The sequence below is a fragment of the Aotus nancymaae genome, unplaced genomic scaffold (genome assembly GCF_030222135.1).
Source record: "Aotus nancymaae isolate 86718 unplaced genomic scaffold, 86718_ANA_hifiasm-v0.15.2.pri h1tg000010l, whole genome shotgun sequence".
NCBI classification, from domain to species: Eukaryota; Metazoa; Chordata; class Mammalia; order Primates; family Aotidae; genus Aotus; species Aotus nancymaae.
Window position 1 is genome coordinate 65534393 of NW_026988421.1, and position 18732 is coordinate 65553124.

Below are 18732 nucleotides of genomic sequence, written 5' to 3' on the forward strand. Positions count from 1 at the left end.
AATTACTTGAACCCAGGAGGCGGAGGTTGCAGTGAGCTGAGATCGCACCATTGCACTCCAGCCTGGGCGACAGAGTGAGACTCTGTCTTAAAAAAACAAAACAAAACAAAAAGATTTGTTCAGAAGGCCAGGCCTGGTGGCTTATGCCTGTAATCGCAACACTTTGAGAGACCAAAGTGGGCAGATTGCTTGAGCTCAGGAGTTCAAGACCAGCCTGGGCAGCATGGTGAAACCCCTTGGTCTCTGCCAAAAATAAAAAACTAGCCAGATGTGGTGGTGGGCGCCTGTAGTCCCAGCTACTCAGGAGGTTGAGCAGGAGAATTGCTTGATCCTGGGAGGCAGAGGTTGCAGTGAGCCAAGCTCTCACCATTGCACTCCAACATGGATGACAGAGTGAGACCCTGTCCCTCTCCCCCTGAAAGAAAAAGATTAGTTCAGGTCCAGCAAATCTCTATCTTTAGTGTCTCCAATGAACAATTTGAGTTGAGCTCAATCCTTTTGAGAACTTAGGGTAGAATTCTCTTTACAAACAGAACAAGCTGACTGCTATGATACAGACTGAATGAATCTTCAGGACACTGCTGCGCTGTGGAGCAAAGTCTGCATGGGGACAATGTCACTGTTGCTTCCTCTTTGACTCAAGATGCAATATTGTGTTGGGTCTACTCTCCCTGCAAAGCGCAATGCTCTAGGAACCCAATTCTATGCAGGTAGAACCATAAGACCTTAGAAATAAAAGTAAAACCAAAAACTGACCTCAAGAAGCTCAGAGGAGGGCCAGTAAAGGCACTGCACGGAAATATCACAGATAGACAGGTACCAGTAGGTACAGCTATTCTCAACTTCGCTTTGTTCTAACAAATTTAATTTCCCTTAATTTTCTACTTAATTTTCCTGAGGTCTTGGGGAGCCAGTTTTTCATCCACTGCTATGACTTTGAGGGTTCCTCTAAGTCCCCAAGCTCTTTCTTTTTTGGAGACAGAGCCTCACTGTGTTGCCCAGGCTGGAGTACAGTGGCCTGCTCTCAGCTCACTGCAACCTCTGCCTCCTGGGTTCTCGTGCCTCAGCCTCCTGAGTAGCTGGGACCACAGATGCATACCACCATGCCCAGCTAATTTTTTATTTTATTTTAGTAGAGACAGAGTTTCACCATGTTGCCCAGGTGGTCTTGAACTCCTGAGCTCAGGCAGTGAGCCCACCTTGGCCTCCCAAAGTGCTAGGATTACAGGTGAGCCACCACACCTGGCCTCCAAGCTCTTTTAGTCTATATGGAAAAGTCCCTCAATTTGGCCATTCGTTTGGCATTTAATAAATAAAACTATTGCTAGGAATCTAAAAAAAGAACAACTATTTAAGTGCTGAAACAATTTCTGAGAACAGATTCTTTAGAAAAGTCACCTCGGGGTGGCTCGGTTGGCACAAGGCTCTCAGGTATACATCCCTTTCCTTGATTCATCCCTGTCTGGGGAGTGCTGCTCAAAGACCTGCCTTGCAGTCCCAGGGCTTACCCACCTCTGTGTTCTCCTTTAGCCCCCATCTCAAAGGATGGGGTTGAAGTAGAAGCCCCAGTAGGTAAAAAGTTTGTAGTTTAGTTGGGTGAAAAAGTAAAACAACACTCCCTAGATAAATGATGCATTGGCTGACATTTCCCCAAATTTGTTTGGTGAAAAGAAACCTCTGGGGCACCTATTAAGATCCCTTCAGATTCCCTCCTATCAGATTCTTTCACTTGAGGCCAGGAGTTCAAGACCAGCCTGGACAACATAGACAGACACCATCTCTACAAAAATTAAAAAATTAACAGGGAATAATGGCGTGTGCCTGTGGTCCCAGCTACAAGGGATGCTGAGGTAGGAGGATTGCTTGAGCCTAGGGGTTTAAGGCTGCTGTGAGGTGCATGATTGCATCACTGCACTGTAGCCTAGGTGACAGACTGACGCCTTGTCTCAAAAAAAAAAAAAAAAAAAAATCAGATTTCTAAGCCCCATCTAAAGAATCAGAATTTCACCTGGTTCCACACTTGACACACACAAAAAAAGAAAAAAAAAAATCAGAATTTAAGAAGCGGTAACCTGAAAATCTGTACTTCTTCAACCTTCAAGCCAGGTGACTCTTATCATGAGACAAGTTTGGCAAACATAACATTATTGAATATTTATTATTTCACATACCTGGGCATCAACTCAACAGGGCTTCCCCCCCTTTAAAAATGGGTAAAGAGACAACACCATCTTAGTGATGATTATCAACACGGGGTTTGGAGCAACAAACCTGGGTTTGACCTGCCAGGTATTGGGGTTGTGGTCACACACTTCCCAGAACTGTGTGATCTTGGACAAGTTATTTAACCTCTCAGATTGGCTGTGTGATCTTTGAAAAGTTATTTAAGTTCTCAGTGCTTCAGTTTCCTTATCCATAAAGTGGGGATGATATTGCATCTCATTCACTGAGGATTAAATGAAATAATGCATACAGAACTGTTAGCCCAGTGCCTGCTAAATAAAAGCATGGCCAATAAATAAATGGGATTGTTATTTCCCTACAGAAGAATCCTAGAGTATCCCCATCATATAAATATGGTTGAATAATTGTGGACAAGGAAGAGTGGTCATGGGTGGTTCCAGGGGTCCACCACACAGATATAAAAGCACAGCCAGAAGACCCGGCGATCACTTCTCTGACTACACCCAGCAGACACAACTGTGGCTGGCTACATTAAACAAAAGGAAGAACACTTTAATCAAAGTCTGGTTCAAGGTAGGCAGGCAGGAACCAAGGCAGACATGACTTGGACAGACAGCTGGAGCTATCCCTAGGATGTCACCATGGGTTAGAAGTAGGAAGATTCCCAGTTATAAGGACAAGCACTTCCACTTTCCTGATTGAATTTGATACTGCCTCAGAGATAGTTCTCCAAACCCTGGAGCCAACCAGGTCTGCGTGTGAGTCTCAGTGCTTCCATTTCCCTGGAGTTTAACCTTGCGGAAATTGCTTAAGTGCAGTGAACCTTCATTTTCTTTTTTGTTTTTTTTTTTGAGACGGAGTTTCGCTCTTGTTACCCAGGCTGGAGTGCAGTGGTGCGATCTCAGCTCACCGCAACCTCCGCCTCCTGGGTTCAGGCAATTCTCCTGCCTCAGCCTCCCGAGTAGCTGGGACTACAGGCATGCGCCACCATGCCCAGCTAATTTTTGTATTTTTAGTAGAGACGGGGTTTCACCATGTTGACCAGGATGGTCTCGATCTCTTGGCCTCGTGATCCACCCACCTCGGCCTCCCAAAGTGCTGGGATTATAGGTGTGAGCCACTGCGCCCGGCCGAGCCTTCATTTTCTCATCCATAAAATGGTAACATTAAGAGTAACTTCCTTAAAGGTGTTAAGATGTAAAAAGAAAATGAACATAATGCAAATAAAAGTTGGTTATTATTGTTATCTATCTTTAACAATAGATAAATTGGTTGTCCCCTTGCAGACAACAAACTTTTTTTTTTTTTTGAGACAAGGTCTCATTGCCCGGGCTGGAGTGCATGACAAGGTTCATCACCACCTTGACCTCCCATGCTTAAGCAATCCTCCCACCTCAGCCTCCTGAGTAGCTGGGGCCACAGGTGTTTGCCACTACGTCTGGCTAATTTTTAAAAAACATTTTATAGCGGGCCGGGTGTGGTGGCTCATGCCTGTAATCCCAGCACTTTGGGAGGCCGAGGTGGGTGGATCACGAGGTCAAGAGATCATGACCATCCTGGCCAACATGGTGAAACCCTGTCTCTACTAAAAAGTACAAAAAATTAGCCGGCATGGTGGTGCATGCCTGTAGTCCCAACTACTTGGGAGGCTGAGGCAGGAGCATTGCTTGAAACCGAAAAACGGAAATTGCAGTGAGCTGGGATCGCGCCACTGCACTCCAGCCTGGCAATAGAGCGAGACTCTGTCTCAAAAAAAATAAAAGCATTTTATAGAGATGAGGTCTCACTATGTGGCCCAGGCTGATCTGATACTTCTGGGCTCAAGCGATCCTCCTGCCTCAGCCTCCTAAAATGTTGGGATTACAGGTGTGAGCTGCTGCGTCTGGCACTCTTCCTCTTCTTTGGTCCCTGCCACATTCCCCACCATCACTGTCTCCAAAGTAAACAAGGAGTGCCCTGCTAGGAGATTACCCACATACTGTTCCTACCACTCACTCTGCACACACACCTGCCTCCAGGGATCCCTGCTCCCTCTTCCCACAGACACTCATGCATTTAGTCCTCTAACGGCCTTCTCAAAGGAGACTGTCCCCTCTGCAGGACTTGGCTGCCTCCAAACCCTCCCCAGAGGCTCAGCAAACCAGAAAAAAGAAGCACCTTCTGCAGGAGGGTAGGAAAGACAGATTGAGTTTATTTGTGCCTTTAAGCACAAGATGGAAATACAATATAAAAGATTGAGAATGGGAATGGATGGTGATGGGAAAAGGGAGGAGCTGAGGATTCAGAATAAAAAAGGGAGAGGGTGGAAATGTGTCATGAAGTTCCTCAAAATCTGCTAATCTTGAATCTCATCATTTTTAGTGAATGAACTCAGATGATTCACTTCCCTTCATTAGCCTCTATTTTCCTCTCTGTGTAATGGAAGGGGAAGTGCGTGGTTTGAAGACAGAGATGTATATAGAATCCAGCATATAGAATCCAGTTTGGAAGAGCCATAAGCTTGTGGAATTAGAAATCATATGGGTTATGAATATTATGTTAGTTTCCTTCTAAATAGGATTTTTTCAGTATTTCAGCTTCTGGCTGAACATATATCCATAAATCTTACTTTTTGGCAGTCTTCAGCAAGCCCACAAGTTGCTGGTTAGCCATCCCAGTCTTTTGTTCCTGAGCATGTCCCTTCGCTTCTAGTAAAGCGTCGATTGCCACCCAACATGGTAACCTGAACTCTGAGAATTTTTAGGATCAGGGCCTAACTTTCATCCTGTTGAGGGGCTCAGAATCCAGAAGGTCTGGAAAGTTGTGACCAACACTACTTTTTTTTTTTTTTTTGATGGAGTCTCGCTTTGTCACCCAGGTTGGAGTGCAATGGCCCCATCTCGGCTCACTGCAGCCTCCGCCTCCCGGGTTCAAGCAATTCTCCTGCCTCAGCCTCCCGAGTAGCTGGGATTACAGGCATGCACCACCACTCCCAGCTAATTTTTGTATTTTTAGTAGAGCGGAGTTTCACCATGTTGGCCAGGCTAGTCTTGAATTCCTGACCTCAAATGATCCACCTGCCTCAGCCTCCCAAAGTGCTGGGATTACAGGCGTCAGCCACCACAGCTGGCAAACTACTTTAAAGTAATAAGTTCCTGACTTAGGTAATAACTGGGTTTGGGTCAGGGACAAAGAAAAATTTGGCCAAGGCTCATGACATTCATGCAGAGGTCTGAGCTGACTGGCCTGGGTAGGCCCAAGAAGCAGGCCAGAGCTGGTGAGGCAGCAGAGTGAAGAAGTTTAGGGGTGTCATAACCTGATGTCGAAGGGACCAGCTTAGTTCCCTTTCATGGTGCTATTGACGACAGTCTAACCTCAGGGTCCAGCCCCTGGGCTCTGTGCTTTCCATGAGTAAGGAAGCAAGTATGCAGCCTCCCTCCACCCCTTCCACAGGCCGCTGGGGGCCTGCAGCTCCAGCAACCTCCCTATCGTGTTACAGGCCCAGAAGCGGCTTTCGGTGCCTGCTGTTGCCCGGCCAGCTTTACCCTTAGCACTAGACACTCAGGAAAAGGGGTCCTCAGACTCAAGGAAGCTATGTGACCAGCATTCCATGCCTCCTTCCCAGAACTGTTGAGGAGTCTGTCTGGCTCATGTGTAGGAGGGAAAGAGGCGCTTCAGGCCACACAGGGACACAGAGAAGTGGGAGAAGGAGTGAGCATAGGGAATGTGGGGGTGAACAGCACATGCAGCTGTGGGCCCAGCTGCCTAGTTGCTGGGAACTGCTGGCCAAGGAGACAGCATCCCCATTGGCCTGGAATCCTGGAATGGACTCCAGCCCAACTTGGTTTTCTGAGCCAATCCAGCCACAGTCAAGAAGGGGAAGCAGACACTCAAGGTAGGAATCATAGTTTACACAATTCATCCTCCTATGTCTAGCATCCAGAACTGTGCCCAGCACACTGTACATGCATAATAAATATGGAATGAATGCTTTCACATGCAAGCATGATCTCAGCCAATCTGCAGAGTGAGGCTCAGGCTGGACAGGTGTTGCTTCATTTTGCAGATGGGAGAACTAGATAAAAGAGTTCAGCATAATCTCAGCACTTTGGGAGGCTGAGGTGGGCAGATTACCTAAGGTCAGGAGTTCGAGACCAGCCTGACCAACATGGTGAAACCCTATCTCTACTAAAAATACAAAATTATCTGGGCATGGTAACGGACACCTGTTTCGGCGTAAATCCTCAAGCTGTAATCCCAGCTACTTGGGAGGTTGAGGGAGGAGAATTGCTTGAACCTGGAAGGTGGAGGGTGCAGTGAGCTAAGATCATGTCATTGCACTCCAGCCTGGGCAACAAGAGTGAAACTCCATCTCAAAAAAAAAAAAAAAAAAAAAAAGAGTTGAGCAACTTGCCTAATATCATTCAACTTGGGTGTAGCAGACCCAAGGCTAGACACTGTGGTCTTTCTATAGTGCCATGCTGAGCATTCTTCATATGTAACACAGGACTGCATCCTATGACTCCATGGGAACTTCCTTTTGGGTCAGAAAGTGGTCCTTAGGGGCCCAGTTTCCTGGACTTAGTCTCAGGGCCAGGTTTGGATACCCTGCCCCTCTCTGCACATCTGGCATCTGCCTTCCCTTTTATGAGAATCTCCTGGAAAGAGGGCTTCTCCATCAGTCTCTGTTGCCGCATCTGACTCAGGAGCTCCGTTCCCTTGAGACGCAGAGGCAGGGGTTGGTGGCTTCACTACAGGAGTCAGGAAAAGAATGAAATCATACACATCCAGTTCCTTATTCTCTTACTCTCAATAGAAGTTTCAGACAGCCTAGACCACAGAGGCAGTTCTTGGAATTCAGGCAAGCAACTAACTTGTATTACAGTGGATGCAACTTAAGAGCTCAGAGTCCATAGTCTGAGCAGTCTTTCTGGAAGGAGGTCTCCAAAGTCAGGAGGATGGTTCCCCTGAGCTGGATCATTTTTGCTCACTGACCTCTCCCTTCACAGTGTTCTGTCTTTCATAGAGACAGTGAGGTATAGCACATGGGAATAAGGATCAGAAAACCTGGGTTTTAGTGCTGGCTTTGCTGCTCATCAACTATATATCTTCTCTCAACTTCATTTTCCACATCTGCAAAATGGGAACAACAATACCAGTCTATATCACAAGGCAGTTATGAGTTTAAAGAGAAATGGTTTACATTAACGCGCCTTTAAGCACAAGATGGAAATACAATATAAAAAACATGGCCCTGCGCAGTGGCTCACGCCTGTAATCCCAGCACTTTGGGAGGCCAGAGCAGGTGGATCAGCTGAGGTCAGGAGTTCGAGACCAGCCCAGTTCGGGGTTTAATTAAACTCCGTCTGTACTAAAAATACAAAAAAATTAGCTGGGCGTGGTAGCGGGTGCCTGTAATCCCAGCTACTCCGGAGGCTGAGGCAGGAGAATCGCTTGAACTTGGGAGGTGGAGGTCACAGTGAGCCAAGATTGCACCATTGCACTCCAGCTTGGGTGACAAGAGCAAAACTCTGTCTCAAAAAAACAAAAAAACAAAACAAAACAAAAGGTACATGCCAGTAGTGGCTCATGCCTATAATCCCAACACTTTGGGAGGCAGAAGTAGATGGACTGCTTGAACTCAGGAGTTTGAGATCAACATGAACAGCATAGTGAGACCCTGTCTCTACAATAAATACAAAAATTAGCTGGGCAAAGTGGCTCACGCCTATAATCCTAGCACTTTGGGAGGTTGAGGCAGGTAGATTGCTTGAGTCCAGGAGCTAAAGACCAGCCTGGGAAACATGGCAAAACCTTGTCTCTACTAAAAATACAAAAATATTAGCTGGGCATGGTTGCACATGCCTGTAGTCCCAGCTACTTGGGAGGCTGAGGTGGAAGGATCACCTGAGCCTGGGGAGGTCAAGGCTGCAGTGAGCCAAAATTGTGCCACTGAACTCCAGCCTGGGTAATCAGAGTGAGACCCTATCTTAAAAAAAAAAAAAAAATTAGCTGGGTGTGTTCACACATACCCGTAGTCCCAGCTACTCAGGAGGATCACTTGAGCTGGGAAGTGGAGGCTACAGTAAGCCATGATCACGTCACTGTACTCTTGCTTGGGTGATAGAGTGAGACTCTGTCTCAAAAAAAAAAAAAAAAAAAAGTACAAGCTGGTGCTATTTTTTAAATGACAAGAAAAAAGAGGAGGAAAATTTCCAGGGTGCCCCAAAGCTCTTGTTCCTACTCATTGATTAATTCAGTCACAATAAACACCTACATGAATAAGGCACGTACCAAGTGCTGAGGGAGAGAAAAATATATTTAAGATGTGATCTTTGCCCTCAAATGACTGAAAGTCACCGGGCACAGTGGCTCCTGCCTGTAAGTCCAGCACTTTGGAAAGATGAGGCAGGAGGACCCCTTGAGCCCAGGAGCACAGTGAAACCTTGTCCCTAAGGACAAAAAAAAAAAAAAAAAGGAACTGAAAGTCTTGAACACACTATGCACAAAGATTTCAGAGAGTGCTAAAGATTAGCGCATGGATAAAGAAGTTCTGTGAAGAGTTGGAGGCGCTAGGTGAAGAGGTAGCAGCGGGGAGGAGGGGGAGAAAGGGTGTCATGCTTCATAACGGTCTCCAAACCTCTTTGTCCAGGAGGAAATGAAGTCATCTGCTCTCAACAATCAGCATGACAGCCTCCAGCCAAGTAATCTGGAGTCATGAGAGCTGCTAAGGGAGCAACATGAATCACGAGGGCTGCTGGGAATTTCCTGGTAACTAACCTAGGAGTTTCGGGGTAAGTCCTCAGGCTGCAACATCTCTGTTTACATTTTGATCACGTTTATTTACAATTAATGGGTTCTCAAATCCAAACAAAACTGACCACAGTCTTCTAGAGGAAGTAGCAAGGTTGGATCTGAGGCCTACAGCAGCTCTGACTCAGTCTGTCCCCTGGAAGGTTGGCAGTTCACAGGCACAGAAGTCTCTCCTGAAGACAGTGGGTCACCTGCCTCCCAAAAGCTGTAAGGTTAACTTGCACTTTCCCCAGCCAGCAGCTGGCATCCTGAGCCCTTGGCCGGGGTGGAGCAAAGGAGCCTTCCTCCTTCCTACCATTCCTGCCTTTCTTCTGTCACTCTCAAGTGGACCCAGACCCAAGGTCCAGATTTGCAAGGCAACAAAATGCAGCAGGCCTAGGCTGGGAAAGGGACCAAAGTGTGGGCCTCTAGTGGATTGCTGGGATTCAGTCTCCTCTCCCTCCACTAAGAGAGCGAATCCTACTGGGTTCAAAATAATCCCAAGCCTTGGTTTCTGACACAAGGGGAAAGAGATGGGGGTGACAGAACCACAGAATGTTCCTCCAAGTGTGCCCAGAGATGTGTGTGCGTGTGTGTGCATGTGTGTATACACAAATGTGCGCTTATCCTCAGGCAGGAAGGGTGGGTGGAGTCATTTACACATGATCTGTTTTTTCTGGAGGCCAATTTTATTTGATAAATAATTGTTACTATCTGAATAGAATAAACAAGGCTCTATGACGAAGTAAAACACTAAATACACAGGCATTTAAACATGTGTAATTATCTTTTTGGAGTGGGCTATACAGGGATGTGTTTTTAAAAATGTAAGCAGTGTAAAAGGACATGCAGTGAAAAATAAACCTTCCTCTTATTTTGTCCTCCATTCTCCCAATTCCTCTACTCAGAGGTGAGAGCAGAACTTCCACACCCTCCAGAACCTCCACAGTTTACTGTCTACATGTTTCTATTGTCTTTACTTTCATTCTTGCCCACACAAATAAATGAACTGTTCATTATTAAAACTTCCCAGCCGGGTACAGTGGCTCACGCCTGTAATCCCAGCACTTTGGGAGGCCCAGGCAGGCGGATGACCTGAGGTTGGGAGTTTGAAACCAGCCTGACCAACATGGAGAAACGCCGTCTCTACTAACAATACAAAATGATCCAGGGATGGTGGCACGTGCCTGTAATCCCAGCTACTCCAGAGGCTGAGGCAGGAGAATTGCTTAAACCCGGGAGAAGCAGGCTTCAGTGAGCCGAGATGGGGATCATGCCATTGCGCTCTGGCCTGGGCAACGAGAGGAAAACTCCATCTCAAAACAAAACAAAATAAAACAAAAAAACAAAAACAAAAAAAAAACCACTTCCCAAAAGACCCAATAACACTTCAGTAGGAAGCACCAACAGTTTATTCTCTAGGACTTTGTTCCCACAGTCCTGTAACATCGTATCATGACACTTAATCCAATCCTTATCAAGCCCTTACTGTCAAAAACTGTCTTTAAACGAAATTGCAAATTTTCAGTAGAATCTGGCCTTGCGTTTCCCCCTTTGATAGCACCATCAAAACTCCCTTACTGCGAAAAGCAATAAGCCCGGCTTTGTTCCATCCACTGGTTGTGTAGGTGATATCTGGGGACTGCCGCTGGACAAAGGCACAGAGGCAGCCCCTCTGGCCAGGGGTTTTTGTGTCTGTGTTTCTGGGAGAGTATGTCTCGTAGGTTTGTCGCGTTGATGAAGATTTCACAGCTCCATCAGCTGCGGGCAAGGGGGTCTGAAGCACTCTTAGGCAAGTTGGAGCCCAGCGGGGAGAGGTTGGAGAACTGATTAGGGGACCCCAGGAGGCTTCAGAGCTAGGCGAGGGAGAGGGTCTCCCGTGGCCCTCTCCCCTCTCTGCAATTCGGGGACCCCTTGCACTGACACGGGCTCCGGGCCAGGTGCAAGGGAGGAAGAACGGAGAATTTACGAGCCTCTCGATTCCTAAGTCCAGACTTTGTTGGGTCCTCTCCGCTGGAGACCGCGCTGCTCCCAGATCTTTGTGAGCGTTTCGGAAGCACGCAGGGTCCCCCCCCCGCCCCCACCCCGGTCACTGCACGCTGAAGGGCGGGTGAGGGCTGGGAGCAGGACGGGAGCGGGCGGGGCGGGGCCAGGGCGGGCCCTGATATAGAGCAGGCGCCGCGAGCCGCAAAACAGCGCGGAGTCCGCAGTCCCGGAGCCTGGCCCAGGGCCCACCTGTCCCCGCAGCACCGGCCCTCACCGTCCCGCCGCAGCCACCGGTGAGTGCCGCGATTCCGAGAGCCCCGGGCCGGATGCGCGGCAGCCCCAGCTCCGGAGCCTGGCGGCTGCATCGAGTCACCTCGCCCGGTCCTGGGCGTCTTCCACGGGTGCCGGTCCAGGCTGCCCGGGAACCCGGAGCCCAGAGAGGAGAGAGCCAGCCGGGGCTGGGGAGCCTGGTCACCACGGGCACCTCCCCTGCGCTGCAGTCGCCCGCCCGGCCAGACTTCCCGCTCCTCCGCCTCTTGTCCTGACTTCTCCTTCCCTTGCAGAGCCGCCGTCTAGCGCCCCGACCTCGCCACCATGAAAGCCCTGCTGGTGCGCCTGCTCCTCTGCGTCCTGATCGTGAGCGACTCCAAAGTGAGTGCTCCCTTGCTTGGACTGATGCTGCCTGAGGACCTCTGATCAGCATGAGGGGAGAGGAGGGGCAGCTCCGGGAGCTAGGGTCCTCCGGATTCCATCCACAGCAGGGCCAGGCTTTCCCCAGGAAATGGGACAGGGTGGCGGCGGCGGAGGCTTGAGTACCACGGGGGTTCGCACTGGCGGGAAAGGGAGGAAGAGGCCGCGAGGACTGCCCCAGCCTGCAGGCACCTGGTAGATGAAGCTTAGTTGGGTCAATCCATTTTTCCTTGCTGGAAACCCATGATCGTCCATTTGAGAACTAGATATGAACAGGGTGAGGCGAGAGGGAGAGGGAAGGAAGAGTGGGTTTTGGGATTGGGGCTGGTTTATCCTCTCCCTGGAGTCCCGGGAACATGGGACCTTTGGTGAAGCCTCCTCCCCAATCTCTTTCAGGGCAGCCGTGAACATCAAGTTCCATGTGAGTATCCACCCCTACAACAGATGGCTGCACAGACATCTTGGGAAAGCTTCAGGGACATCCCCTCCCTGCCCCTGCTGCAGGGCTACCCCCACCCTTATCACCTCCACTCCCCCTCTCTTACTCCACCTTCGTTCTCTCCAGCGAACTGTGACTGTCTAAACGGAGGAACATGTGTGTCCAACAAGTACTTCTCTAACATTCGCTGGTGCAACTGCCCAAAGAAATTCGGAGGGCTGCACTGTGAGATAGGTATGGAGATCTCCACTGCAACTGGGAGGGAGGGGGCACCAGAAATTTAGGGACACGGAGGGATGGGTGGGAGGCAAGAGCAGGCAGGAGTTAGGAGCTGCAGATGGGGTGGGTGACATCTTCATCTCTATGTGACAAGGATAAACACACATGCTCATGAAGTAGTGGCCGCACAAATGTAAGGTGGTGATGGAAGGATACCCTGTCCAGGCTTCTGGCAGGTCTGAAACCACATCATCTTTAAAATGTCCATTGGCGGCTGGGCATGGTGGCTCACGCCTGTAATCCCAGCACTTTGGGAGGCCAAGGTGGGTGGATCATTTGAGGTTAGGAGTTCAAGACCAGCCTGGCCCACATGGTGAAACCCTGTCTCTACTAAAAATACAAAAATTAGCTGGGCGTGGTGCCAGATGCCTATAGTCCCAGCTACTTGGGAGGCTGAGGCAAGAGAATTGCTTGAATCCAGGAGGCAGAGGTTGCAGTGAGCCGAGATCATGCCACAGCATTCCAGCCTGGGCAACAGAGCAAGACTCCGTCTCAAAAAAAAAAAAAAAAAAAAAAAATTGGAACTTCCTTCTCTTTTTCATATTCTCTCATCCTCACTCATTCTCACATTCTCTTGTAGATAAGTCAAAAACCTGCTATGAGGGGAATGGTCACTTTTACCGAGGAAAGGCCAAAACCGACATCATGGGCCGGTCCTGCCTGTCCTGGAACTCTGCTGCTGTTCTTCAGCAAACATACCATGCCCACAGATCTGATGCTCTTCAGCTGGGCCTGGGGAAACACAATTACTGCAGGTGAGGTGGGGGCCACAAGGACCAAGAGCCCTCCCCACAGCTTCTCAGAAACCCTTGTTACCATCCCTTTCTCCCAGACAGCCGGCTGTAGCGAAAGAAGTGCAGCCTCTGGTTGAGTCTTCCCTGAGGGGAGGAGGCAGGGAAGGTCCTCTGGGTTGGAATGACATCCCCTTTCTCTCTGTGTTGCCAGGAACCCAGACAACCGGAGGCAGCCCTGGTGCTACGTGCAGGTCGGCCTAAAGCAGCTTGTCCAAGAGTGCATGGTGCACAACTGTGCAGATGGTGAGTGTCACTACCTGCTGATGACAGTGGGGTGGAAGGGGACAAACTCACATGTCCCCTTATTCCATCACAGGAGGGCGAAGGAGGGGGTGCCGCCTGAGAGGGATGCCTACTCCTACCTGCCTCCCGAAGACATCTCTCTGTTTGTCCTCTAGGAAAAAAGCCCTCCTCTCCTCCAGCAGAAGTAGAGTTTCAGTGTGGCCAGAAGCCTCTGACTCCCCGCTTTAAGATTATTGGCGGAGAATACACCACCATCGAGAACCAGCCCTGGTTTGCAGCCATCTACAGGAAGCACCGGGGGGGCTCTGTCACCTACCTGTGTGGAGGCAGCCTCATCAGCCCTTGCTGGGTGGTCAGCGCCACACACTGCTTCATGTACGGCCCTGGGTCTCTCCTCTCGGACTCTTCTGCCCCACCCCAAGCATATCCCTTTCTCCTTCCCAGCAAAGGGATCCCCCTCAATTCTCCTTCATCAGCCCCTCTCCATGCAGCCCTTGGCCTTGGGGACAAGTCTTGCTTTGAGGCCTCTAGGGAGGGAAGGAAGAAGCGGCAGGATTTCATGGGATGAGACTGTCTGATGGATTTCTTCTCCCACAGTAATCACGCAGTGAAGGAGGACTACATCGTCTACCTGGGTCGCTCAAACCTTAACTCCAACACGCCAGGGGAGATGAAGTTTGAGGTGGAAAACCTCATCTTACATGAGGACTACAGTGCTGACACGCTTGCTCACCACAACGACATTGGTGAGGTGGCTGCCGTGGCCATGATGGCTTGGGGAGAATGGGACACAGAAAGAGACTGGAGCTGAGGTTGAAACTTGTGGGGGACCCTGAAGCCCCGATTTACATGACAAAGGGAGTGATGGGGAAGAGTTCCAGGAAGTCTGAGGGGCCCTGTGTTCCTCTGGAGAGACCCTGAATTTCCCCAACTAGTAGCTTCTTGAGAGTGGAAACGGCCCTGTGGGTATATGGCTTGGGCTGGTAATGCCCTGTTTATGTGAATTAAGAAAAGATGCCCCTTCCTTTGTGGGATGCAGCCTCTGTCTGTGCTAGGATATAGAACTTGGAGAATGGAGCCTTGGGCTGGATTTCAGCCTACCTACCTCAGCTGGGACTTTTTGCAGGAAACAACCTGTACAACAAAGCCCTTGGTGCATGGGGCAGGGAAGGTTTCCAGGTGACAAGCGACCAGCAGACTTCCCTGGATGATTGAACTAGGGATGGACATAGCTACTTCCTCAGCATTTGGAGGGGACAGATAGGGACCGCCTAACCAGTACTGATCTTTCTCCTCTGACCCTCTCTCCTCCCCCAGCCTTGCTGAAGATCCATTCCAAGGAGGGCAAGTGTGCACAGCCATCCCGCACCATACAGACCATCTGCCTGCCCCCGATGTATAACGATGCCCGTTTTGGCACAAGCTGTGAGATCACTGGCTTTGGAAAAGAGAATACTAGTAAGTAACATTTGGGACTGACTTAGGAGGTCCTGGGGAGTGTTTTGACCTGAAAGTGAGCCCAGCATGATCAAGGGAAGACTGCAGAGTTAGAGATGGGAGCATTTAGGAAGTGGCAGATGGGTCCAGGGATGGATGATGAGTGTTACTTAGGGAGTGATGAGCTGCAAAGGTAAACAGATGATGGGGGTTATAGGTGAAGTAAAGGCTCAGATTTGCATGGAAAAGAATAAGGGCCTTCCCTGGTAGAGACACTTTTTGGTACCCCTCCCTGGCAGACTCCCAGTGGACAGATACATCTTAATGCAATCGCCTCCCTGTTTCCTCTACCTAGCCGACTATTTCTATCCGGAGCAGCTGAAAATGACTGTTGTGAAGCTGGTTTCCCACCAGGAGTGCCAGCAGCCCCACTACTACGGCTCTGAAGTCACCACCAAAATGCTATGTGCTGCCGACCCACAGTGGGAAACAGATTCCTGCCAGGTGAGAATTTCAAGCTTCTCTCTCCATCTCTTCTGTATCTCCTAAGAGCTCCTGGGCTTGTCCCAGTCAGCGTTGGGGTATCTCTCTCTAGCCAAAGCCTTAAGTAGCCAGAATCAGGAGCTCAGGTCTTTGAGGTTTTAAACCAATCCTTATGTGTTTACCAAACATTGCCATGTGTTTACCAAACGTTACCAAATAAATCCCAGCTCTTCGCTAGTCACATCAGCCTAGGGAACATGAGATCCTAGAAAGAGGAAATGGTAAAAAAAACTTGTAACGCAGTGCCCAGGGTGCGCTGTGAACTGTAAACGATCAGGTGTTCAGGAGAGGGAGGTGAGTGTCAACCTGAGGGTCAGGGAGGACAGGCTTTAAAGGAAATGTGACCTGATAGGCATTTGAAGATGCAGAGGGAAGAAAGGAAGTTGTTTCAGTTTAAAGATACAAAACTGAGAAGGAGGCTGGCATATTCTGGGTGGGAAGGAGAAGCACGATCTGGGAGTGTGGATGGAATAGCAGCACAGGATTTTAAAAGCCGAGCAGGGGATTTTAAACTCAATGTGGTAGAAAATGGGGCTGGGCTGGGCACAGGGGCTCATGCCTGTAATTCCAGCATTTTGGGAGGCTGAGGTGGGTGGATTACTTGAAGCCAGGAGTTTGAGACCAGCCTAGCCAATATGGTGAAACTCCGTCTCTACTAAAAATACAAAAAATATACATATATATATTAGCCGGGTGTGATGGTGCATGCCTGGAATCCCAGCTACTCAGGAGCTGAGACAGGAGAATCACATGAGCCCAGGAGGCAGAGGTTGCAGTGAGCTGAGATCGCGCCATTGCACCCCAGCCTAGGCAACAGAGTGGGACTCTGTCCAAAAGAAAGAAAGGAAAGAAAATGAAAAGTCACTAAGGACTTTGAGTCTGGGAAACTCTTCCCTCTCTCAGGTATGGTTGGGTGGTGGGATCAGAAACCCCCTCCTCACTTCTCCAGGGCTCATCTTTTGTGTCTTTGGCTTCACAGGGAGACTCAGGGGGACCCCTTATCTGCTCCATCCAAGGCCACATGACTCTGACTGGAATTGTGAGCTGGGGCCGTGGATGTGCCCTGAAGGACAAGCCAGGTGTCTACACGAGGGTCTCACGCTTCTTGCCCTGGATCCGTAGGCATACCAAGGAAGAGAATGGCCTAGCCCTCTGAGGGTCCCCAGGGAGGAAACGGGCACCACCCGCTTTCTTGCTGGCCATCATTTTTGCAGTAGAATCATCTCCATCAGCTGTAAGAAGAGACTGGGAAGATAGGCTCTGCACAGATGGATTTGCCTGTGCCGCCCACCAGCGTGAGCCACAATAGCTTTACCCTCAGGCACAGGCCTGGGTGCTGGTTGCCCAGACCCCTCTGGCCAGGATGGAGGGGTGGTCCTGAATCAAGGTGTTACTGACCAGCAGCTTGTCTTTTTCTGGACTGAAGCCTGCAGGAGTTAAAGAGGGCATCTCCTGTGCATGGGTGGAGGGGGAGCCGGCTCCCCTGATGGTGGGCATTCATGAGGCCCATGGTTGAGAAATGAGTAATTTCTCAATTAGGAAGTGTAACAGCTGAGGCCTCTTGAGGGAGCTTAGCCAATGTGGGAGCAGAGGTTTGGGGAGCAGAGATACTAATGACTTCAGGGCAGGGCTCTGACATTCCATGAATGTTATCAGGAAATATGTATGTGTGTGTATGTTTACACACTCATGTGTGGGCTATGAGTGTAAGTGTGAGTAAGAGCTGGTGTCTGATTGCAAGACTAGATATTTCCTTAAACTGTGTGGACTGTGATGCCATACAGAGTGGTCTGCCTGGAAAGGTTGTAGGTCACTCCTGGAGCATCTTGGGTCCCCCACATAATAGTGCCTGGGAATGTATTTTTCTGCAGCATGACCTGTGACCAGTACTAATTGTCTCAGTTTTATTTTCACATAGATGCCCCTTTCTTGGCCAGTTATTCTTTCCTTTTAGCCTAGTTCATCCAATCCTCACTGGGTGGGGTGAGGACCATTCTTGTACACTGAATATTTATAATTATATTTCACTATTTTTATTTATATTTTTGTAATTTTAAATAAAAGTGATCAATAAAATGTGATTTTTCTGAAGACTTTGGCTTCTCTCTGGTGCTTGTATGGGTGGGAGTTGGAGTGCATAAAAAGGAGAAAATAACAAAGGTGGACTGCACTCCAGAGTCTCTTATGGCTCTAAATCTCTGGACTTAATGGAGCTTTGGGAGGTAGAGGTTAGTTGGGCTGTAGGGCAGGGCCTCCACAGCACATAAGGTATACTAAGTTGCCCCAAACCACAATCCCATGGCTGTGTAAGTAGTGTGCAGGCTTAGTGTCAGCTCCCAATTGCCTCCTTAGCCTGATGCCTTTGTTCAGTACACATCTTGTACGTCTGTACATGGTGGTCTTCTTTAGGATTAACTCTACAACATTCTCTTCACTCTGCCCCCAGTGATCCTTGAGCTGACCTCAACCAAGAAGAATACCTGTGGCCAAGTGCAGTGGCTCATGTCTGTAAATCCTAACATTTCGAGAGGCTAAGGTGGGAGAATCGCTTGAGCCCAGGAGTTTCAGACCAGCCTGGGCAACTTAGTAAGACCCTGTCTCTGCAAAAAATAAAAAAAATTAACCAAGTGTGGTAGCATATGCCTGTAGTCCTAGCTACTTGGGAGGCTGAAGCAGGAGGATCATGAGCCAAGGAGTTCAAGGTTATGGTTAGCTATGACTGTGCCACTACACTCCAGACTAGGTGACAGAGCAAGACTCTGTTTAAAAAAAAAAAAAAAGATGACTTGTAAGTAAAAATTGCTGGCCAGGTGCGGTGGCTCACACCTGGAATCCCAGCACTTTTGGAGGCTGAGGTGCACAGAGACTGAGGTCAGGAGTTCGAGATCAACCTGGCCAACGTGGTGAAACTCCGTCTCTATTAAAAATGTAAAAAAATTAGCCAGGTGTAGTGGTGAGTGCCTGTAATCCCAGCTGCTCGGGAGGCTGACAGGAGAATCGTTTGAACCTGGGAGTAAGAGGTTGCAGTGAGCTGAGATAGCACCACTGCACTCCAGCCTGGGCAACAGAGCAAGACGTTGCCTCAAAAAAAAAAGAAAGAAGGAAGGAAAGAAAGAAGGAAGGAAGGAAGGAAAAAGAAAGAGAGAGAAAGAAAAGAAAGAGAAAGAAGAAAGAAAGAAAGAGAAAGATAGAAAAGAAAGAAAGAAAATTTCTTATCCAGAATGCCAGCTTGAGTCTGTGGCATTCAGGAAACATAATTTCCCATCATCTGTGTGGGGCTGATGCTGGAATTTTCTCAGTGTGTTAAGGGAGCTTGTGACCAGCCATTGCTATGCCTATGATTAAGGGGCCCAGAATCTCAAAGCT

The 18732-nt window shown here is 49.0% G+C and overlaps 1 protein-coding gene across 1 annotated transcript; it reads left to right on the forward strand.

Annotated features, from left to right (window-relative positions):
• The first annotated feature begins 11504 nt into the window (after nt 1-11504).
• Nucleotides 11505-17457, forward strand: PLAU (plasminogen activator, urokinase). Its single transcript, XM_012460175.2, has 10 exons — nt 11505-11592; nt 12028-12052; nt 12197-12304; nt 12930-13104; nt 13295-13386; nt 13542-13761; nt 13984-14132; nt 14704-14844; nt 15179-15327; nt 16346-17457. Exons 1-10 carry the CDS (start codon nt 11536-11538, stop codon nt 16520-16522), a joined length of 1293 nt encoding a protein of 430 aa, XP_012315598.2. The 5' UTR covers nt 11505-11535; the 3' UTR covers nt 16523-17457.
• Nucleotides 17458-18732: the final 1275 nt, after the last annotated feature.

Coding starts and splice junctions, on each gene's coding strand:
- PLAU (XM_012460175.2), top strand. CDS start 11,536: ATGAAAGCCCTGCTGGTGCGCCTGCTCCTCTGCGTCCTGATCGTGAGC. Junction 13,762..13,983: donor AGCGCCACACACTGCTTCAT/GTACGGCCCTGG, acceptor CTTCTCCCACAG/TAATCACGCAGTGAAGGAGG. Junction 14,845..15,178: donor CTTTGGAAAAGAGAATACTA/GTAAGTAACATT, acceptor TCCTCTACCTAG/CCGACTATTTCTATCCGGAG.